The sequence below is a fragment of the Macrosteles quadrilineatus genome, unplaced genomic scaffold (assembly GCF_028750875.1).
Source record: "Macrosteles quadrilineatus isolate MER2022 unplaced genomic scaffold, UCM_ALF_1.0 Scaffold_7__1_contigs__length_78375512, whole genome shotgun sequence".
In the NCBI taxonomy this organism is placed as follows: Eukaryota; Metazoa; Arthropoda; class Insecta; order Hemiptera; family Cicadellidae; genus Macrosteles; species Macrosteles quadrilineatus.
Window position 1 is genome coordinate 70,492,243 of NW_026542600.1, and position 23,453 is coordinate 70,515,695.

Genomic DNA, 23,453 nt, shown 5'->3' on the forward strand with positions numbered 1-23,453 from the left:
ACTTGGGGGACGTAAGCACTGTCCACAATGGCCTGTGCTCTCGGTCTCGACCTGTTTCCCATGGTGTTCCGCAGGGGTCTGCCCTCGAGCCTCCGCTATTTATAATAATGACGAATGATTTGCCCAGTCATGTTGAAGGTGGTGTGGTCTGTTATGCAGATGACACACAATACTGATTCATAGCTCAAAAATTACAAAATCTTGTGGAACTCATGGAGCAATCTCTTGTGCAGGCCTCGGTTTGATGATAACTTTTTGTCTCTCAATGAAGCCAAAACACAATCTTTGGTCTTTACACTGAAAAACATTAAATATGATGTGACCTCTGTTCTCTTGGGTATTGTCATTGATACGAAACTGACTTGGAGTCCTCATATAACCTTGGTATGCAGTAAATTCTCCAGAGTTATCTTTCTTTTGTGAATTCTCAAAAGTTTTCTGAGTAAAAACGGGTTAAAAAAACCTATATGTAGCTTTTTTCAAGGAGTCCTTTTGTATGGACTTAGACTCTGGTTTGGGTCTGCTGAAATTAATGATGTCTTGCTAATCCAAGAAAGACCAGTAAGAATTCTAGCAAATGCTGAGTATGATGCCCCTTGCCTGCAGACATATCTACCTCTCTTGGAACCAAAGCAACAAAAAATTTGAAAACAACCTCCGGGCACTTTTATTGGCTTTCCAACTTTATGACACCAACGATTTCCTCGACATTCCAAAGGAGACATTGAGTAGGATTTTCCAATGTAAGTAATGGATTAATTGTTTTTTGCCAGTAGTTTTATGTATGTAAGGTTTATTGTGCTTTTGGTTTTGTTTGCTGTGTGATTTTTGCATTGTAGTTTTAATTCCATGAAATTTGTATGTATTGCTATTTGTCTTGACGATGCCTATATTGCATTATGCCTAATAGAAAATAAAGCATTTTATTTTAATTTATTTTTTAAAGCTCTTCATTTTAGATAGAGACCTGATTCTCGCCGATATTCTTTAAAACGAATGGCCTTTAAATGAAGCGTCACTTGATAGGGCTTGGCATTACAAATATTTAGTTGTCCCCAAAATAACCCATTTTGGGGGTTTTGACGAAATTGGAATCCCAACAAAAAGTGCATTTTCATGCAATATACAGGTGTGCAGAGTTTGGTTTCCTGGTGTAACCGATTAAAAATTTAATAGGGGGTGTCCATACTTTTGTCCAACCCTGCATTTATTTTATATAGTAAAATAAAATATAAAAAATAATGTATTAACATGATATTATCATGGCAGATAAATTTTAGAAAAAAATGTGACTTTTTTTGGAGCTAGAAGAAGAACGTATCTAGAGCAAGAGCAGACAAATCGCAAAGCTGATTCTGCAGCGTTGCCAATTCGAGGGTAATTACCCTTTTCGAGGGTAATTTGGGCCTTCGAGGGTATTTTCGAGGGTAATTAATTTTTGAGGGTAAAAAAGGGTATTTTGAACAACCCGAGTGCAACATATATTAATACAGTAATAATAATTAATTTACGTTCATAATTGTTATTTCTCTATGGAATGTGTTGCACAGTCGTCTGATACATGATTTATGAGTGTTTGTACGATCTATTAGTAAATTAATTGTATACTCGACGTTCCGTACCCAAGGGCATCTATATGCTTCCACTTACACAGAAAGCCTTGGAACTTAGAACAGTTCCTGGGATAACAGCTATTTGTATATCTTTCTTGAACCAGGTTAGATAGTAGTTTTCAACAGTTGCAGTTGCGAACTGTGCATTGTAAATGTGAAGGGAAGGTGTTCCGGTGTTTGTTTATTTAATTGACCTGAGCTGCTTGAATGAAAGTCAATATTATGATTTATTAAAAATTGCTACGAGCATTGAGTGTTCTGAAGCTAAAGTGATTTGTTAAATAAGTACTATATTGACAAATTGATGTGTATGCATGAATTATTTACGAATTGAAGTTTTAACTGTTTACTTAATCTATTTTTTCGGATTCCTCAAGAAAGAGTGATTGTTAATAAAGGCCTAGGTTAGGTTGAGCTATGTGTGAAATTTGTAGATTACAGTTTCACAGGAAAGCTGTGAGAAGCTAATACACATCAGAAGCAGAAGTGCAAGTAACAGTTACCTCGGAAAGTGCTCCAAGAGCAGCAAAAGCTTTCTGCGCATGCACAAGCTGAGGTGCCCGTGGGTGCAGAACTCGAGTGGAAATAATTATTATTCCATTAGTTTCTTGTAATTTGTTTATTTTCAACACTTAAATATAATTTATATTCGAAACAGGGCCCAGTAATGTAAAAACTCCTAGTTTTGCGACGTTGGTGGTTTTCGAGGGTATTCGAGGGTAATTTTGGGCTGGACTGAGGGTAATTTGCCAAAAAGGGATTGGCAACACTGATTCTGATTGAGGAGAGAGCTTAGCTTGCTTAGAGCTTACTTATTTTTTTTCGTTCTATGTTTATGAATATGATGTCGATGTCCGAGTCCGAGGTGATATTGTGGTTGTGGTTCTTCTAGTTTCTCAATATCGATATTGTCATCGTGTGAAGGGTGTTACTAATGAATAGACTGTCTAAACTCCAAATTCACCAACTATTCTTTTGGTTCCAATTCCATCAGTGAATGTCACTCTGTTCCATATCATAGCGCTTAAATGTTTAAAGGAATACGAGAATGTGTGGAGATGAGGTTAACAAGATCCCCCGATTAAAATAATTTACGGATGACTAGTGTTTATCTTATGATAACAGATAGTGTGCACTTTGTATGACTTATTAGTCATAAGACATTTTATGAGTGGTGTATTGCAATATTTTATGCGTGAACTTGACAGATGAATCTATTTTCAACTAGGCCTATGGGCGTGGTTACCTAAAGTCTTACCTGTGAACGTAATTGTGATATTGCCCCTTATTAGACCTGACATATCAGATTCGCATTTAAAATTCAGATGCAACATTCTCCTCCAGCATTTAGGGCTGGTTGTTATTTGCTGACTTCGAAAACTGCCTTTGTGTCTGGACTTCACCACGATAGGCTGCTTACTCAGATGATTTCAAGAAACTCCGATGTAAACAAAACCCCTTACTAACAGATACAACTTGCTTTGGCTATATTTTAACATTTCCTTAAGCATCTAGTCCTACTTTATGTCATCATGAGGTAAGAAATCATTGTGCTATGTTAATATTATTTTAGGATGAGTTATGCCTTAGGCTGATTAGGTTAGCTCAGTAGGCGTAGGCTGGATACAATCAGAAGTATGTTAGAGCCTATTATAGGGTTGCCATATGGTAATTTATAAAAAAGAGGAGATTTTAGCTGGTGTTCCCCACTAAGTTACAGTAGATACAAATTTACGGGCTAGCAAAATTATATAGGTAACCTAGGTAGCACTAATGTTATAAAAGAAATAGTACGGTAGGCCTATCATAAAAATAAGCAAACTTATATAACTGGCCCGAAAGTAAACATGTTTTTATTAATACAGTATTTAAATGGAACTGTCAAAAAACGTCCAATGCGGCTATAAGTATTGACATTTGGGCCAGTGACGTCATTTGTTTATGTTAATTAATCCATACCGTTTCTGTTCAATATTCATGCTACATTGTCAATAGGCCTATTCAAATATGGTACACGTGAAAGCATAAAATTTACATCTTGTTTGTCACATCTCACTAAAAATACCTAACAAATAACGTAAACAAATTGCTCTCTGTCTGCTAGACTCGGTTCGACTTTGGTAGTGAACACGGATAAGTTACCTTCGGACTGGCCGGCAGACGCGAATTGAAGGACCGGGAGCAATTAAACAGACGATTAACTAAGACGTTGCTGGCCAAAGTGAAACTAATGAATAGCCTATAAAAAAAAAGTTAGTAGAGAGTAGTAAGTACAAGAGTTGCATTTTTCAGTCATTGCATACCGTAACAATATTTGCGATTAAGCCTACATTTATTTTATTTCAAAAGTGCCGCTATACAATGTAGCCTATACTTACTTACTTACTTCATACTTTTCTCTTCATCGTTGACCAGTATAACTGGATAGATGGCGTCAATACTATTTACACAAAACATATATTTACAGCAAAAAACTTTGAGAAATTTAATTCTTAGATCTTTAGATATTGTAGAGAGTAAAAAAAGAGGAGATTTCTCACTTTTTTCAGAAATCCCCTGGGGCTTAAATTAGAACGATACAATCCGTTAATCTCCGTGGAAATCCGGGGGTATGGCAACCCTTGCCTATCAGGTAGCCTACCTATCTTAAAAATACAATCACTGAAATGGGCTAATATGAGATAGGCCTACCACATTAACTTCATTTTCAGCTTGTGCAACAAAAAAAAATTGAACCGGCAATGCAAATTTAGGCCTAGTTTTAAAAATGTTTATCAACATTCAGCTATATTCCATTTTCTATCAACCATTTTGTAACTATATTTAAATATTTTCCGGGGGAGGCCCTCCCCGTACATTGATTGAAAATCTTAAAAACATCAATAGTATTCAAAAACGACGTAGTCAATAATACAATTTTGCTCAGATAATAATCTAATCACAGCCAGGATTTAAATCTAGTAAAAATTTAAAATAGGCTACACAAAGTTTACAAATCAATTTGAAGAAATCTGTTGTATCATAAAAAGGGTTTACTACCAACCAGCGGTACAATCTCTCTTTAAATATCTTAAACTCCAGTTTTCTGGAGTCGGCACAAAGTGTGTTAAAAAGCTGTAAACCAGTACAATGGTAGCTGTCATGAGTTTTACTTAGCCTACAGTAAGGTACATCTGAAGAATGCTCATTTTTATAGTTCGGCCGCTTAGAAAACGACCTGCGCGCTAATGCTAAACCAATGCTGGAGGAGGTCGCTTTCTAAGCGGCCGAACTATAGTATCGTGGTTGTGTATGATTGACCTAGGTACATGAGCGTTTATGTGTTTTTTTTTAATTGAGTGAACAGACAAATATATACAGATTTATCCCAGTTAGCAGCTTACTTCTTACAAACAAATACTTGCAATGTATGTGTAAACCTCTCTTATGCATCTTGTATTCACCTATTGTATTATTTTGTATTTATTATTGCTTGTTGTATTATTTAGTATTTATTATTGCTTGTTATCTCCCGTATGTAACATGGCATTATTGTACAATGGCTTCTGCCGTGAATAAACGAATTGAATTGAATTGAATTGAACCTCAAGGGAGCTTTATTTAAGATTCTAACACATTTTTTTACAACTTGTATCATGCAACAAATGTATGATGTATTGTATGATGCAACAAAGCATCAGCAATGTGACTGCTATTTCCCCACAACAACAGGCCATAGCGCATATTTGATTGAAAAAAGTCAAAATAGGCTGTCCTGATGTAAGTTTCAGGAACAACTCGGTGGTTTGACCAACTAAGGTCCTTATCAATTTTAATTCCCAAGACATTTTAAACATTTTCAGTGCCAACTTGAGGTATATCTGGTATGTTTCTAAGACAGCGAACAAGATTCTGTGTTTTATCCTTATCCAAACAAAGACCATTTGCATTAAACCATGTACAAGCGCTGTTAAGAGTATTACCAGCCATTAACAAAAGCTCATCAAAAGATGGGTGCACATTAAAAAAATTGGTGTCATCTGCGTAAATGGTGGTGGCTGAGCCCGATATATTACGAGGTAGGTAGTTTATCATCAAGAAAAAAAGTATAGGGCCCATTATGGAACCCTGGGGTATCCCTGCCTCCACTTGGGAGACACTAGACCACTTGCCGTCTGTATCGACAAACTGAGTTCTACCTTTTAGGTATGACTTGAAAAACTGAAGTTGAACACCGTGGATGCCATAGAACTCCAATTTTTTGTCATGATTAATACAATCAAAAGCTGATTTTCTTCAAAGGCCTTCAGAAGTGCAGATATAATGTTATCTAGAGCATCCACCGTAGACACTCCTTTGCGGAAACCGAATTGACAATTAGAAATTATTTTGTTTACTTCTAAGTATTTACATACCTGAGGTTTAATGACTGCTTCAATTACTTTCCCAATTATTGGCACTAAGGAGATGGGCTGATAATTTCTCAATTGATACTTCTCCCCTTTCTTAAATACAGGAATGACTGGAAATCTTTTGTGAACTTGGAAAGACTCCCTCTTTATCTTATTTGATCTTATCTAACAGGGGCAGGCCGAGACCATGAAGCACTTCATCCGAAAATTGAATTATTGCGCACCCCAAAACAATTGTTTCCTTGATAGACCTTACAAATTCAGGCATCCGATGAAAGCCTGTAGTTTCCCAATTAGTTCCTCTTCGGGAAGATATCTACCTCTTGCCACATTGCCAAGCATGTTGTCCTTCTAGCATCAGAGAGCTCATCACAATCAAAGAGCAGGTGATCGGCTGTCTTCTCTGACCTATCACAGTGCCTTCAGATAGGTTCACCATCAAATAAGCCCATCCGTTGTAAATGTTTCCTGAATAGCCCGTGGCCAGTTATCAATTCGCCTAAACAGAGTAAGCTTGCTGAGGGGAGTATCAACCCAGCGTTTGTGGTGCATTTCGTTGGCCCATGACAATTGAATAACATACACTTTTTCGTGAAATGCCACAGAAGGGTTGTGGGCCAATCATTGTTGTCACAGAGGCGGCATTTGCCAGTCTATCTGTGGCTTTATTTCCTTTAATGCCTGAGTGTCCAGGCACCCAGCAGAGCGTAAGATCATTCCTCCTACCCAACTCAGACACAGAAGCAAGACAATCCCACACGCGCCTTGTGTTGAATTTGTAAGAGTTGAGTGCCTTTAAGGTGGCTTGACTATCAGTGTAGATGTTAATTGTTTTGTCTCTAATCTCTTTGTTAAGATGTTCTCGAGCACAAACCAGCAGTGACCTCCGCTTGAAAAACAGTTAGGTTTGTCCATGGGAAGACAAATGCCGGTGCCTTCTTTTTCCAATGCACACCTGCTCCAGTGCCCCCATTTTGATCTCAGAACCATCAGTATAGCATTCTAAATCACCTACGGGGATGGGCCCTTTTCCGCTAGACCAATCCTTCCTATCTGGTAATAGTAGGCCTACTTTGAAAGGCTTTCCAAAGGAGTATTTTTTTGTGTGATCTGAAGGCAGGTCCAACTCATTGCCATGTACCACCTGAACAATAATTTTTAGAGTGCCCTTTATTGTTTCCTGTGGTTGTCCAAGTTTTCGCATCTAAGGCGTAGGGCTGTTTTTCTTGCTACCTCCTTTATAAAAATGTTGATGGGTAGCATATCAAGCAGACAATCTAGGGCCGCTCCAGGATTGCTACTTACTGTCCCAGTTATAATTAGAAGAGCAAGCCTCTGAACTCCTGCTAAAGCTTTGTCAGCTGCAGTAGATTCCATTTTAGGCCACTACACAAGCGAACCGTATGTCAAGGCAGGTCGGACAACAGAATAGATACGTACAACCAATGCAAGAGTCTAGGCTGTAACCCCCAAGTTCCGCCTACCATCCACCTGCATGCTAATAGGGACCACTTGCCACGGTCAATGACTCTTTAAAGATGTGGTCCCCAGTGATGTGTTATGTCCAAAATTACACCTAGATACTTCACCTGATTCTGCAGCTCAATTTCAGTACCCTGCAGTATTAGTGGGCCAATCCCTTCCAGTTTCCTCCTTCTTGTGAAGGGTACCATTACAACTTTCCTGGGATTAATGGAGAGCCCAACTTCATGACATCAACGGTTCACCACTCTTAAAGCTCTGTTCATGAGATCAGTTATGGTTCTGTGGAACTTTCCAACCACAAGGATTGCAACATCATCAGCGTAGCCTAAGGCAAAGACCCCACTTTCATTATAAGGGTCTTATGTATCTTAGATTCGAAGTTCTTTGTACCTCCTTCTGTTGGTTGTTGGTTTCGAAATAATAAAAGGCTTGTTTTAAAAGGACTCCTTTAAAGATAACAAAGCTTTCGGTAACATTATCAAAACTATTACATAACATGTAATTACGCTCCCTACCAGGCCACTAACTCTAATGTATCTCAGGTCATAGGACAGCTGATGGTGAATGTGGTCCAGTTTCCTTAAATAAACATCAAGTTATATAGACCATCATATGAACAAAAACACGTAAGAAACTACTCTGTTTGGAACATAAATTTAAACTTATTTGAATATGAAGGTCATTTGTATCTACTTTGTTCCAGATACTATTATTGGAGAAATATAAAAGTTTCAAGATGGTTGCAACTTCTAATACTTCCATCGCTCTTCGTTACAACATTTGGTAAGTTTAAATTAAAAGAAACCTTAAACAATATAGAAATATTATTTTAGAGTCTTCTTAGGCCAGCCATTACAGCATTCGAGGCAATTCGCTCGACTCACCATGTTGCAAACCGGACACTCAGCAGAAAGTAAGGCTGCATTAAAGTTCAGGTTTCAGAGCATCAAAGAGGTTTCACATTCAGTATTTGCGAGTGTGGTCTCGTAGTGTTAACTGATGACTGACATCGGTTGGTATTAGTGTCTCTGATGTACAATTATCAAGGCACAATGAATGTTGAGAAACAGACCATTCTTTTGTTGTGGAATTTCACACAGCTGCTGTATCGCAACATGGAAAACAGAAGGATGTGGGTACCCTATGAATAAAGAATGCTGTAATGAGCCGTTTTTCCTAGTGGGGTAAGATATTGTTCTATAACCCTGCACCTATTGTTGACATCAACAAGCAGCAGCGGCGAACGAGCTACTGCCCTTTGACCCGGCATATCAGTTCCGATAAGCCTCGGGTATCCTTGATTTTCAGGACAGTCTAGGACGGACATTCGAGTCGTGGATCCCGAACAGTGAGGAAGAGAGTTTTTGTGTCTGGTGTAAAAAAACTGGTATAGACGGGTGTAGGCCTACTGGTGTACGTTGGTGGCGTGATCGTGCCTAGTGTTAGTGTTAAGTTGGGTACAGACCCGCTTGTGGTGAGTGGACGACGTTCCTTACATTTTGTTTAAGAGTTGATGAGTATTGTACTTCATCTACCACGATTGTAGCGAAATTGTTATCTCCTGCGGTCGTAAAATGGACATATTTCTCTCACAATCTCCTCCTCATGACGGGAAATTGTGAACATATTATGTGGTTTCGGAAAACTCATAGACATCTCCTGCGGTTGCTGAGACATTATCATCATCATCCAATATTGTAGAAAAATCATGAACATATTCCGTGGTCATCTTGATCGTCCCCCGTGCATGCAGCGCCATCAGATTCAAATTTCAAATTTGTTTGTTCAGGTAAAAGATTAACAAAATAATTGCATTAGCCAAGTCACAAAACAAAGAACAACTCATCTTAGCCTAGATAAAATATAGTTACAAATCAGCTTACCATCTATTTACAAGAGGAAAGTTGAGCTCATCAGTCTCTATTACAAATTGAAAAAAAAACTCCTTGACACTGTAACATGAGGAGTTAATGAGATGATCTTTTAACCGTTTTGTAAACATTAACTGGTTTGATTCCAACTTAAGGGACCAGGATAAGTTAAATATTGTGTAATTTAATGCCATTAGAGTGAATGCTTTCTGAAGAAGTTGGTTGCATATTTTGGAACAGGTAAATCATGTGAATTTCGCAGAGGGTATGGACAGGCTAAAGATTTATTTGAGACTAAAAATAAAGACAAATTCTGTTTGACAAAAGTTTATGTTTGCAGGATATATAAACTGGGGAAAGTTAAAATTTTATATTTCTTGAAGAAATCTCTGCAATATTGGTGCTTAGGCAGTGAAAAATAGTTCACACTGCCCATTTTTGGAGTTTGAATAAAAACTTGGTGTTTCCACTCTCATGACCCCAAATTGGTACAGAATACGCCAAGTGGGGGTAGACGAGGCCATAATATGCTGAAATCAGAACGTCGTAATTTGTTGTGATTTTCAGACTACGTAAAATATATATTCCAGAGCTGATCTTTCCTGAAATGCTTTCTATATGATCCTTGAAACTAAGACCTTTGTCTAGGGCTAATCCTAAGAACTTAACTCTGTCAGCAGAGTGCACCACTATTTCATCTATGAAAAGGCTAAAACTCTTGTGGTGTTTTTTGGTTATGGAAACATTGATGAGTTGGGGTTTTTCGGAGTTTAAGGATAACAAGTTATCATCAAACCATTGTACTAAATTGTTTGCCTCAGAAAAGGCACTCAACCCTAACCTATCGATAACCCAGCCGGAAACTGAAAGGGATGTGCCGGATGTGTCATCGGCAAAGAGTGTGGGTTTTGCAGCTGAAGTGCATGAAGGGTGGGAATTTATAAAAAGGAGGAATAGGACAGGCCTGAGTACAGAACCCTGGGGCACCCCTCAATTTGGAGGACTTGACAGAGGAATTGGGACGCAAGAGTCCGGTCTCATCTGCTGAACGGATCTCCACAAACTGTTTTGCCTTCAAGGTAACTCGAAAATCGAAATCCAGTTTAAGGCCAGGCCTCGTATTCCTGCCTCACTCATTCTCTTTAGCAACAACCTGTGATCGACAGTGTCGAATGCTTTACTGAGGTCAAAGAAAAGCCCTGCTGAACAATTCTGGAATCGAGCTCATTTACGACTCCAGTTATGAAGTCATACATAGCAGATAGACTTCCCCTTCAAGAACCCATATTGTTCCTTAGTAATTATATTATTACTCTCTAGGAATTTCCATAACTTAGTGACCATCACTTTCTCAAACACATTTGTTACGCTTTGGGGATGCCACATTCAACATTTGACAATGCACTTGATCAAGTTCAAAATAAGATTGAAAAGAGAAATTTCAGCTTACATATATGAGAGTCATAACCTCGCATGCGAGAAATGCTTCGATGGTTTTGAGGTAGCTGCTCAAATGCCGAAAAACCACTTTCAAAGTTGTAAAAAGATTGTTAGAATTATGACATTTTCAAAACACAGACAATCATGTAAATCATTTTTCAAAGAATTGAAAATATTAACACTCCCATCAGTATCATAAATACTTCTCAGGTTTTCTTAGCAAGTCGTTGAAGATTCGTGCATATGTTTCTAGGTCCACAAAATACTCGTTTACACACTCCTCCCTAATATCTTGTTCATCCATAGTAAAAACTTAAACATACCACTTTCTAAAACAATATCCTTGTCGTCTCACATATCCATTTCGACTGACCTTTTTCTAATGACTAACTTTCAACTGCTTGCATTCAGTGTGGGCACACCGCTGTTCACACAAGCTTGCACACGCACACGCCACCAAAAAGCTTGTGCAAGCTTGCTTCCAATGTGATCCTAGCCTTAATTTCAAGATCGATGAACTTTTCATGTTAGAAAAGAATAATTTTTTTTCGTAGTCTGCCTAGTGGTAAATCTGGCACTCGTTTCAAATAAAGATTTATTTTTATGAAGCTTAGTATACAACTGGCTTTTGCTGTAACAGCTTTCTTGTTGATTATTATAATTATAGCACAAATTGTTCTCTTTTTTGATAGCACAAATTGTTCTCTTTTTTGACTTGGCCTATGGTATACTTTAACAATAGATAATTGGAAGTTTTTGTTCAACAGGTGGATGTTCGTTCCCATCAGACTGGACAGGTCGATGGTTTCAAGCAGAACAAGTCGGACACGTTAATATCAACTCTTCATATTTTGAATCTAAAGGAGAATGTGTTGAAAAAAGTAATGACAAATACGTAGTTAATGAAAGGCAAGTACAAACAAACTTAACAATACCCTAAGTTTTATTTGTCATTTTTACTTAAGTTATCTGACCTAAAGACAATTTTTGACCAAAATATTCTGGTAGGCCTAAATAAAAGATATATTTATAAACATCACACCAACACTAAGGAGCTCCGACAAACTTTGATAGGCATGTCAAATCTACTTCAAATGGCCTACTATTAAATATGATTTTGAATTTGAGAAAAATTACGTTAATCAATGAAATGAAATGAAAATGAATTATTTGTACAGGCAAAGTTAGGGACACATGGCCCTCTCTTACACTTAACCTGTGGATCAATATGTTTTAAACTCTTTTACTAAAGTAGTTTTCCCAAAAGATTTGGTTGGTCTGTAAGGAGACATGCTTGGTACTTATGATTGGATAAATGTGCTCAATGTTATAAATTCAACAGCAGAAAATACTTTTAGAATGTTTTTCAAAGTTTTAAATGATAATGTTTATTATTTTTCTAAAGTAATACAAATTCAAACAAAAAATTTCAAACAACAAAAAGTAATGCTTGGTATAATAGTGAATTAAGGAGTATGAAAAAGATAAATTTTTTTTATAAATAGTAAAAAAAGTCAAAGTGTTTCAAATTAAACAAAACAAGCATGTAATGAGTTTAAAAAATCAATTATATAAGCATTCAATTAACCTTTCAGAGGGCGCATTGGTTTTCAAAACGGGAGAGGGCGCACCTGGAGGTTACTTCCAGGTCAATAAAAACAAACATTTATGAAATAAAATTTGTATTTTAGTGCACAAATTAAGTTTTATTTTTAATTTTAAACATAAAAAATGTGTTTAGTGAACCCTTAATTATAAAATAACTTAATTAGATGATATAATTATAAAATTAAACTATTATTCTATCAAATTTTGTAACATAAAAGTATATGAAGAAATCGTTTACAGGAATATATTCAAGAAATTAAATATAATTTTACCACAATGTCCTATAATGTGGTTCTAGATGATAACACTCACAATACCTGATGTTTTAAGTATGATGGCTAAGAGTGTTGCAATTTGAATTTTAACTTCTTCACTCATCTTGTAAAAACTATATATTTACTAAATAATGTCATGAATCGTAAAAAATAATTATTTACAGTAGTTATTTACATGCAATAATACACACACACTAAACTAGAGGTCGCACACGGCAGTTGCCTCCAGGCTGTACAAGAATCGGCAGAGCGCACACGGAAGCTACTTCCAGCCTCTTACAAAACTGAACAAAACTAACAAATATAAAATAGTAGGGGTGAGTTTTGACCTTCACTCGATTCTAGGAATGAGGTGCGTGAGGTGTACAGTGACACTCACACTGCCGACACCACTCAAAATAATATAATTGCGAAAAATAAAACATCCCTGGAGGTTATTTCCGTGATGCGACCTCTGGAAGGTTAAGAAAGACAAAATATAATATAACATAGCCTAAATCTCTTAGAAAAAAGTAATAACAAATGTAAAACTGCTTGGCAAGTCATTAAAACCAGTAGCAATTCTTTAATCAATTCAAAAACACCCAACATTTCTCCTGATATTTCCAATGTCTCTTTATCAGTTGAAAACATAAAAATGTAAATTGTTTTAATGCTTACAGCTCAAAAGATTTAGTCAACAAGTCTTCTATCACTCCTGTGCCTTTTTCCTGCAATTTTATCACACCCAATGATCAAATAAAAGCCACAAAAAAATAAAAACCTCTAGCATTAATGATGTTTATCTTAAAGGTCTAACAATTTAAAAACACCTTAAACAGATTATTGGTAATCTAGCTGAACCTCTGTCTTACTGCTTTAATCTCTTGTCTCCTTTAAGTTAAAGGAAGTCTTTTGTCTTTCCAGATGAGTTAAACATCACCAGAGTCTGTCCCATTTTCAAAAAAAGGTATCACATTCTGGAAAGTTATCACCCAATATCAATCATTCCTGTAATATAAAAATTATTTGAAATCATGGTTTTTGATCAGCTGAGTTCTTTTCTTTAAAGTAATAACTTTTGAAGTGTCTCGCAATTTGGCCTCAGAATTTCCGGTCCTCGGTTTATCCGGTCACTTTCCGGAATCAATACAAAAAATATTTCCCACGGCTGTAGCGTAGTCTCCCATGATTTGAGCGTTCTCACGGTTTATGTGTTTCCTGTTCATGTACATTTTTAGCGGGTTCACTACTCAGTTGAGCTAATAGACTCCAAAAAGAGACTTAAACACTACTTTTAACCAATCACAAGTTGTTATTAGATATAAACTATCATTTTAATAGTATGTTGGTTTATCCTGCCAAAATGTTATCCGACCAGTAGCTCGGTCCCACGTAGGCCGGATATGAGGGGTTTTACTGTAATGAGGTACTATTGCTCTTTGGGTTTTGGTTTAATGGAGTGCAAGTTAAAAGGGGGTTACTGTACTTCTTTTTACCTCCTTGGAAACATTTGGCATTTACTGTAGAAGCCACCATTGCAAGCTAGTACAATGTTTGTACATGGTTGAAACAATCAGTATTATCTAGGTTACATACCTTATACAGTCAAAACAGTTCTAAATTCAGTCACTAAAGGACGATGCGCATTTCAGAGCTTTTAAGCTCTATCTTCAGGTCTTCTCTATTCTTCAGGTCAAAATGTTTAATCATTAACATAATACTAACACATAATTCATTATATTTATACAGGTACATGTGCCGGCCGGCGATAGATCCCGACTCATCCCGACTGAGTCGGGATCTATCGCTGGCCGGCACATGTACCTGTATAAATATAATGAATTATGTGTTAGTGTTATGTGTTTTTTAATGTTTAAAAATTTTGACGAATCTGCAAGATCAATTGATAAATGTATCCACAGACCTGAAGATAGAGCTTAAAAGCTCTGAAATGCGCATCGTCCTTTAGTGACTGAATTTAGAACTGTTTTGACTGTATAAGGTATGTAACCTAGATAATACTTTGAATAACAGTTCATGAGGCAAAATAATGAATAAATGAAACAATCAGTTTAAAAACATTATATACTGATCACCAAGCAACTAATAACTGAATAAAATTGTCTCAAGATTTAAAAAGTAAATCAGGGCTAAACAAATTTAATTGTATAGGTACCTAATTTAAAAAAATCTAAATACAAAATAAAACTAATAGAAAGATACAAGGCCTGTGCTGTTTTATTTCTATCTCAAAATTCTATAATCTTCATTGAATTATTCTTTAAGAAAGCATAAAACATTTACAAGATAGTTTATAATATACTAAATTCCTTCCAGGTTCGAGAAGGAATCATGTAAACGATGCCTAGCTGTGTACAAAAGACACGATAATGTTATCCAATACAAAGAAAGTAAGTATTGACTTCTTTTTACAAACTTATATTGTACAAATTAGTAAGACGACAAACAGATAAATCTCTATCCTTCACAAGAATAGAGGATGTTTCATTGACATGTCTTAATACACAGTCTGCCAGGTCATACAAGTAATTAATTCTCTAGAGCAATCATGAATATGTGAAGCGGAAAGTAAAAAGAGAATTGAAATACAGTAGATAATTTTTTTAATTGAGTTATTTATATTTATTTATTGTCTATATTGCTATTAGTCCATTGTCTAAGTTTGTTTTCTGAACATTTTAAGACCAGATTCTTCTACTCTAACAATCAACAAAATATCTGAAAAATTAAAAAAGGTTTAATTCAATAAATTAGTTTCAACCACAGAACAGTGGTATGTCCAAAATGGTGGCCAGTGAGTTGTTGAGACACTGTTGCCAATTGTATATGAATTAATCTGTGTTTTTCTCAAGAATTTACAAAACAAACTCCATTGAAGCCACAAAAATTACTTTGACAAATCAGAACAACACCAATTAATTCATACTATTGGCAACACTGTCGTCTCAACAACTCACTGGCCACCGTTTTGGACATAAAGAAAACTCTCTCTTCCTTAGTTGAAAATGCTGTCAGGGACAGTGAAATATTCTAATGTTTTGTGTATATAGTGTACAGTTGTGTATTTCCTGTGCCAGTTTGGACTCTTTCCCATTCATTTCCTACTATCCTCTCAAAAAATCCATTGTAATATTGATGTTTTTTTTTATATAAAAATATTTTGTCCTTTGATGATAGTATTTTTTAATTGTGTGCTAAAAAAAGGGTTTAAACTTGGACAATAGAGTTTTTTTTCCAGCTCATGCTTTATTCAAGTTCTTACTCATGTTTTGTCTGCAAAACACAACATCAAGTATACAAAATATCATTGTTGATTCTTGGCCTGAAATATACTATTACGAAGTTGGTTTTAAAACATTTGCACACTTGTTAGGCTCGTGCCTACAAATCGACAGTTTGGAGGAGCTGTGCCACGACATTGCTGGTGACCAGCCGTTGCTGTCAATGTTCAGAGCAGATGATGCTACTACTATCCCCTGCCCATTCAAATCTCCTCCGTACAAACTGTCGTACAACAGAGGTACGGGAGACTGCTCCCAACCCTATTCTCGTATAGACTCTTGTACAGACGATTCCAGACTCTTAATGAAGTTTGCTGCATGTCCAGACATTCATGGCACTGAACACGAAGGTAATGTATCCAGTTATTTATCAATTGTTTCTAAGTAATTTAATATTGATATTTATTGCTTGGTTACAGCTGTGTTTGTTGAAATAGCTTGAGCTCAAATTATAAAGGTATAGCGTGTAAAGGTTAAGCTATGAAGTTTGTGACTTAATATCATTGTGAGGATTCAACACCTCAGTATCTTGAATTTTCAGTATTATAACTCAAACTTTGTTTGATCAAAATACTATAAAACTCAAATCTTTTACCCTTAACCCTTCAGTTTTGAGATATCAAGGTCCTACTGTATTTTAAAAGCTAATGCTTGAAACCACGTGTTACAGCAAGGTTTTATAGTAATTTTCTAATTCATAACACATAATTCCAATTACATATAAAATTGTAAAAGCCTTTTTTTTATTCAGTTGGACACAGTCTCTAGCTCTCTCTCTTTGTAATAATGAAGTCGAATTAAATACCGTGTATTAACAAAAAACACAAATTTGAAAATATCTATATAGATAAAGATCTAGAGATAAGGCAATTTATGGTGATTTAATCTAAATATTTTTTTCTTGAATTCATCCATAGATGTCACTCTTCTTTAATTTATTATTGTACATTTTCAGAGGAGGAGCTGAATTGCCTAGCTACGTGGAAGGAAGGTAGCAGTAGATATCTGGTAGCAAAGATTAAATCAAAGTCCAACCAAGGATTGGTTACAGAAGCTAATAGCTTCAGGTGCTTCATGTATGCCAAGAAGCCCGGGCCGGAACTGGCATATTTGGTGGCCCAGAGTGGAGATGCAACTTGCAATGGTGTTACTACTCCCACCGAGGGTAGCAAGACCATGGTGCTTACCCGGTGTAAGTGAACACAATACAATATATCAATTTTTCTTCAATGAGCAAAAATTCACCTGATTTTAATATTTTTATGGATACAATTTTACTAAATGAAGTTAAAACAATAAGATTTCTTGGATTGCATATATAGACGATAAATTCAACTGGGACAGTCATGTTGAAATAAAGTCAACTCAGGCATACTTGCATTAAGACAGATGTCAAAATTTAGTAGTTTAAAAACCTTAAAAATAGTATCTCATTCTTTAATTGAATCACACATTTCTTTTGGGTTGTGTCTTTATGGGGGCACATTAAATTTTAACCTAAATAGCATTCTGGAACTTCAGAAAAAAGCAATTCCTATTATGTTAAAACTAAAATCAAAAGAATCCGCAAAAGAGCACTTTAAAGAAATAGGAATTATGACTGTTTTTAGCTTATACATTTATCAAATAGCCCTTTATATTAAATCAAACCATGAAAGATTGCCAAAATTGAACTCTTTTCATACGTATTCAACCAGAAAAGGTAATGTATTGGCATTCAACAGACACAATTTTTCGGTTTATGAAAAAATCCCATCTTATTGTGGTGTTAAATATTTCAATAGCTTACCTAGCAATATAAAAAATATAACTAATTTTAATTCATTTAAAAAATGTTTGAAATTATTTCTCACCAACATACCCTTGTATAAATTAGAAGACTTTTTCCAACTTACTGAAATTTGATTTTTTTGATAGTAACAATATTCTCTGTAAGTAGTCTTAAGTTTAATACATATTGTGTTTTTATAACTGACTCCATTCTGTACAAAATGTGCAATATGAATAAAGTTATTGTGATTGATTGATTGATACCCTAACTACAGTAAACTCCTGATCATCACGATGATTAGCTAATAAAAAACATGGATAATGCAAATATAACCTAAATGACCCAGAAAATAACCAATATTGACTTTACTGTTTAGGTTTAGGTAGTAACTAAACATGTTAAAGCAGTGTAGATTCCTTTAAATTCTGTTTCACACACATCTATAAAAAAATAATATTGTAGAGCCGAGTAGTAACAAAAAAATAAGCCAATACGAAGAAAGCAGTGTGAAAATAATTTTATTTGATTTCAGTGGAAAGTAGTCACGAGAAGTGCAAGTTTCCCAGCTGGGTGGTGGATCACCATCACTGGCATAGTTTGGATAACAGCCACTCGTACCACTTCTCTCACAAGAATGCTACCCTCCGCATCAGTCAGGAACACGGACCTACAGAGATGAGGGTAGTGTGTCATCATGTGGTTACCAACAAATCGATGGTGGTTGTCGTGGCGCATGCTACTGCTGGCTGGTGAGTGCCTTCCTTAACTATATGTACCCAAACTGGTGTTTTTCTCTCATATCTGTGTGAAGACCGTGGATTAAATAAATTGATCCACATGGAGAAATAAAACATTCCAGTGCCGTTTCAGTATCCCTTTTATATTATGAGACATCTTTATGAAATAACAAAAATTTAAATATTGTATTGTGTATTTCAAAATACATATTGTTAAGGGTTTTGAATTTAACTGACAGAAATACTATTACAGAAAAGAAAATTGATGGACTGCTCAAATAGTGTTTAACTGTCTTAAGGTTTGTTGTTAATTTTGTACAACTCAATACACCATATTTTATTTAGTATATTACGCTACAATACTGGGAAGTAGGTGTTTTCAGTACGAGCATGATAGTTTTTGTACGAGACTGGTCGAGTGCAGGATTTCATGTAAGAACTGTAAACACTTTCTTGAATGAGTCACAAAGATTACTTTTAGCTACATTACCAGCATCAAATATACAGGATAAATAAAACACAACCCATATACAATTACAACCCTGTTTAACATCGAGTTTACTTTTTAACATTCAAAACATTATTCAGAATTATCAACTGATTTTCAAAGTTAACATTTTTAAATCTTTCCAATATCTATGAAGTACAGTGTGCCTGGCTAAACCTGCCCAATATTTGTTGTGTAGCTTCGTTTGAGAGCTTACTGAAGAAACTCATAATATACCTTTTTGAAAACATGTCATTACCATTACCAAATCTTTGATTGGTTGAATGAATGATTGAATGAAAAAGCGCTTTATTGTTGCTTTTGTTTATTACATTCACAGATACCACGCAGAGGGCATCTGCCCAACGGAACACTTTGGGCATCGGCCGGAAGGGCCTCAGCCAGGTTGGCAACACAGTTTATATAAAACAACAACATTAACAAAGTTAAATTTACTCCTGAAATTAAAAATATAACAGATAACAAAAAAATACGATAGATATTGAGAAAAGTAACAAAAACTACATTAACAAAAAACAATACAGTTTGATTTATTGAATTAAATAAATAAAAACAAATAGTTAGATTTTTAAGGAAAGAAAATTCACAGAATTTTATAGGCACTTCAAAACAGGAAAAATTGTAAATTTAAAAATTAAATTCTTCTACCAGTGCCCATTTACACTGCCAGTCTTCCTATAAGAAACACGCCAATATCCGCCAATCCCTGCCATTCAGATATTCATCAAATTCAAATTTACTTAAACTAAAGGCATTAAGATATTTTTCCTTGTGTTACCCAAAATTGCGCACACAGACACAATTCTTTGATTGTAGCCCATCTCTGGGTTATCGTGTCAATTCTATTTTCACATACATACAGAGTGTCCTGTAAGTAACCAACCAAACTCCGGGAAATGGTTCTATAGGTCAAAATAAAGAGAAAATCATGAAAAACATTTTTTCCAAAATCTCTTCTTTAACCAGATATCCGCCATTTTTTTTCTTTATATAAACATTTTTCATCCGATCATTTTGAAACCTGGTATGTATGTTTTGGTAAAACAGACCCATGTAAAAAATATCATAATGCAATCAAAATTTCCTAATGGCCACCATTTAAAAATTTTTTATTAAATTAAAATAATTTTTTGGGAGTTTGGCTGTTTACTTTCGGGACACCTTTTACATTTACACTATTTACATTTAAAATTTGAAGTTGATTTAGTAAAAAAATAGTAACGCGTTGAAATAAATATTATATCCGAGAAATAATCAAATTTATGATTTTTGATTGAGTAATACAGTATTTAAAACTTAAATGATTTAAATATTCAATAGCTCAAATTAAAGCATATAATTTACTAATTATTTTGAGTCTAAAAAATAAATAAAAAACTCAAACAATACTGGAGCTATTGTTTTTATCATAGAAAAACCATATAAAATATGAGTTTTATGTTTGTTGTTCACCTTGCGTTTGCTTGAAACTCGTCCGATTTGAATAACTAATAGCTTAAATGAAAGCCGATATTTCACCGAAGGTTCTTGGACCAAAATATATACGATTATCTAATTATAACTGGTGAAATACATCTTTAATTGAGCCAAGAATTTGAAAATAAATCAAATTTATGTTTTTTGGTTGAGTACCATTACCATTACCAACTGGCGATCGTTGACCAGATGTCTGGATTGATCTTGTCAAATAAAAATTTACTTTTAAGAAATAATAAACTAATATTTACAGTATTTACACTACATGGCGGCCGGATTCAACTCAAAAGTCCATTGCAGTAGTAAAGTATTCCTCAATGGAATAAAAACACTTCCTACTCAGCCATTGTTTTAGTTTGGTTTTAAAAGGTTCAAGAAGGAGTTCTTTAATGTGAAGGGGCAGTCTATTGTAGAGCTTGTGTGCTAACACTGGAAAGCAGTCCCTGGTCTTTGATAACCTACACCTCGGGACATCCACATTCCTTGCAGAGCGCAGGTTGTAATTGTGGAGTTGGTCTTGTGTAATATGAGGGAGCCTAGGGTCAGTTTTCAAGAGAAGGAGGCAGTCTAGAATGTATTGGCTATGTATCGTGAGAATGCCGAGCTGTTCAAAAAGTGGTCTGGCATGATCTCGTCTACCACTCGAAGATAAAATTCTAACAGCAGTCTTCTGCATAATCAGAGCTCTAGTAGTGTTCTGAGCATGGCCCCATAAGACCAAGCCATAGCTTAAATGGCAATGAAACAAACCAAAATAGGCTAATTTAAGATAGTCAGACGTCACCTGGGATTTTAGTTTCCTTAAGAGACAATTAACTCGAGATAACTTTTTGCAAATTACATCAATATGCTGGTTCCAGGTAAGTTTCTCATCAATGGTAACACCTAACAGTTTGACTGCACTCACACTAGGCCCATCCAACCTGGCTTCAGGGCGGGTCCACAAGCTGCAGAGCAGCTGCTGAGTTTTCCCCTCATTCAACTGCAGTCCGTTTAGCCTAAACCACTCCTTAGCCTCCCCTAGGCAGAAATTCGACCCCGTTGTTAAATTGGCCATGTTACTACCACGATTAATAATGGTAGTGTCATCTGCATATAATAGGGCATCATAGCTCTCTAGGTTGAAATCATTAATTAAGATGATAAAGAGGCTAGGTCCAAGTGTTGAGCCTTGCGTAACTCCGCTCGTAATCGCAGCCACCCCGGATTTTGCACCTTGAATTGATACCACCTGCTGGCGGCCACTGAAGTAGGACGTAAACATCCGTTGAACAGCCCCCCCAGACCCGTACAAGGAGAGTTTCCTTAGAAGCAATTCATGCGATACGCAGTCGAATGCTTTAGATAAGTCCAATAGTGTTAACAGTACGGATTCTTCGGTTTCAAAGGCATTGTGAATAGTCTCAATAGCAGCCCTCACGGCAGAGATGGTTGAACGTTTCCTACGAAAGCCATGTTGTGAGTTATTCAGCAGATTGTTGGTTTCAAAATGATCAAGAAGCTGCCTATTGATGATAGTCTCGAGCACCTTAGCTAGCACAGGAATGACACTAATAGGCCTATAGCTGTTTAATGATTCAGCATCTCCCTTCTTATACACAGGTACAGTTCGTGATATCTTTAGTTCCTTGGGAAAATGTCCCTGTTCCAAACACAAGTTAAAAACTACAGCCAAAGGGCGGGCAATAGCTCGTATAACAGTCTTCAGGAAGATGGACGACATCCCGTATACATCAACACAAGGAGAAGCCTTAAACCTATTTACTATATTTACAATATCGTCCGGGGTAACCCTTTTCCATTGGACCCAATCTTGAGGCCTTTCCACAAGTAGGCCTGCTACCTGTGCAGCTGCTTCATTGACCTGAGGTGGGGTATCTGCCACAATACGATTCACAGAGTTCACAAAATGTTGATTGAAAAGATCAGGACTAGCCGAACACTTGAAAGAAGATGACTGGTTTCTATTACAATTGATTATATTCCATGCCGCTTTACAAGGGTTAATCGCATTCTCTATGTATTCTTGATTGGCCACTTTCTTTGCTAAGTTAACAGAGTGCTTATACTGTTTCTTGGTATTTAAATATAGGCTATACAATTTATTATACTCGGTTTGATTATTTGTGACCCTACATAGGTCATGGAGCAACAAAACCCAAGCCTTCAGGGATTTTAATTCCTTGTTACTTTGCAGATCAAAAGAATTTGAAACCTGCTTAGTACTTTTAGACCCGTCAGTTAGAGATCGGCTAGGCCTAGTTATTTCAGGAAAATGCATATCAAAAGTTCCTTTTAAAATATCAAAAAAGTATGTGAAAGCAAGGTCAGCTGACATATTGTAGGTAATGCCATTCCAATTTTCTTTAGCCAATGAAGCAGCTACATATTTAAAGCTATCTTGGTCTAGTTTACGGAACTTAAACTCATAATCGTTAAGCCAAGGTAGAATAGAAGTGTTACTCACCGAGCAGCCAGCAACATCCAATACCACAGCCAAATGATCCGCCACCAAAGGGTCAACAACACAAGCTCTAGCCTCCCAGTCACAGCGGTTAGATGCAACGGAATCAAGACAGTTAGGTCCTCTTGTTGGCTCGAGACACTTCCAATACAGTCCAAAACTCCTCATGAGATCCGTGAGTTGCCTCTGTTGTGGGGTGTTGCGGTTAAGAGGGACATTGAAATCGCCACCGACGTATAAATATGAGTCATGATAAAAACGTATGATAAAACTCAAACAGTCTTCCAGTAAGGCTAAAAAATTTTCGAAGTCACCATTGTCTGATCTATAGACCGATAGAACTACAGCAGGCCTAGCGCTGTTACTAGGGTGAGAAAGCCGCAAGCCAACAACCTCTAAGTCAAATTCTACATTAAAAGTTTTAAGGTCAATAGGTACAGCCTTTAAATCAGGCTCAGCATAGATTGCTACACCCCCATGAATGTGTAAGGTCCGACATTGCGCACTCACAAGACTTAAATGTCCTATTT

General features: G+C 36.1%; 1 protein-coding gene across 1 annotated transcript in view; it reads left to right on the plus strand.

The window, feature by feature from the left end:
* The first annotated feature begins 2,500 nt into the window (after positions 1–2,500).
* The window catches only part of LOC128997998 (uncharacterized), a 36,324-nt gene continuing 15,371 nt past the window's right edge, over positions 2,501–23,453 (plus strand). Inside the window, exons 1-7 of the mRNA XM_054423899.1 lie at positions 2,501–3,150; positions 8,193–8,272; positions 11,568–11,709; positions 15,003–15,076; positions 16,060–16,317; positions 16,923–17,159; positions 18,271–18,487. Of these exons, the coding sequence (XP_054279874.1) occupies positions 3,146–3,150; positions 8,193–8,272; positions 11,568–11,709; positions 15,003–15,076; positions 16,060–16,317; positions 16,923–17,159; positions 18,271–18,487 (1,013 nt within the window). The 5' untranslated portion in view covers positions 2,501–3,145. The remainder of the gene's footprint in view (positions 3,151–8,192; positions 8,273–11,567; positions 11,710–15,002; positions 15,077–16,059; positions 16,318–16,922; positions 17,160–18,270; positions 18,488–23,453) is intronic.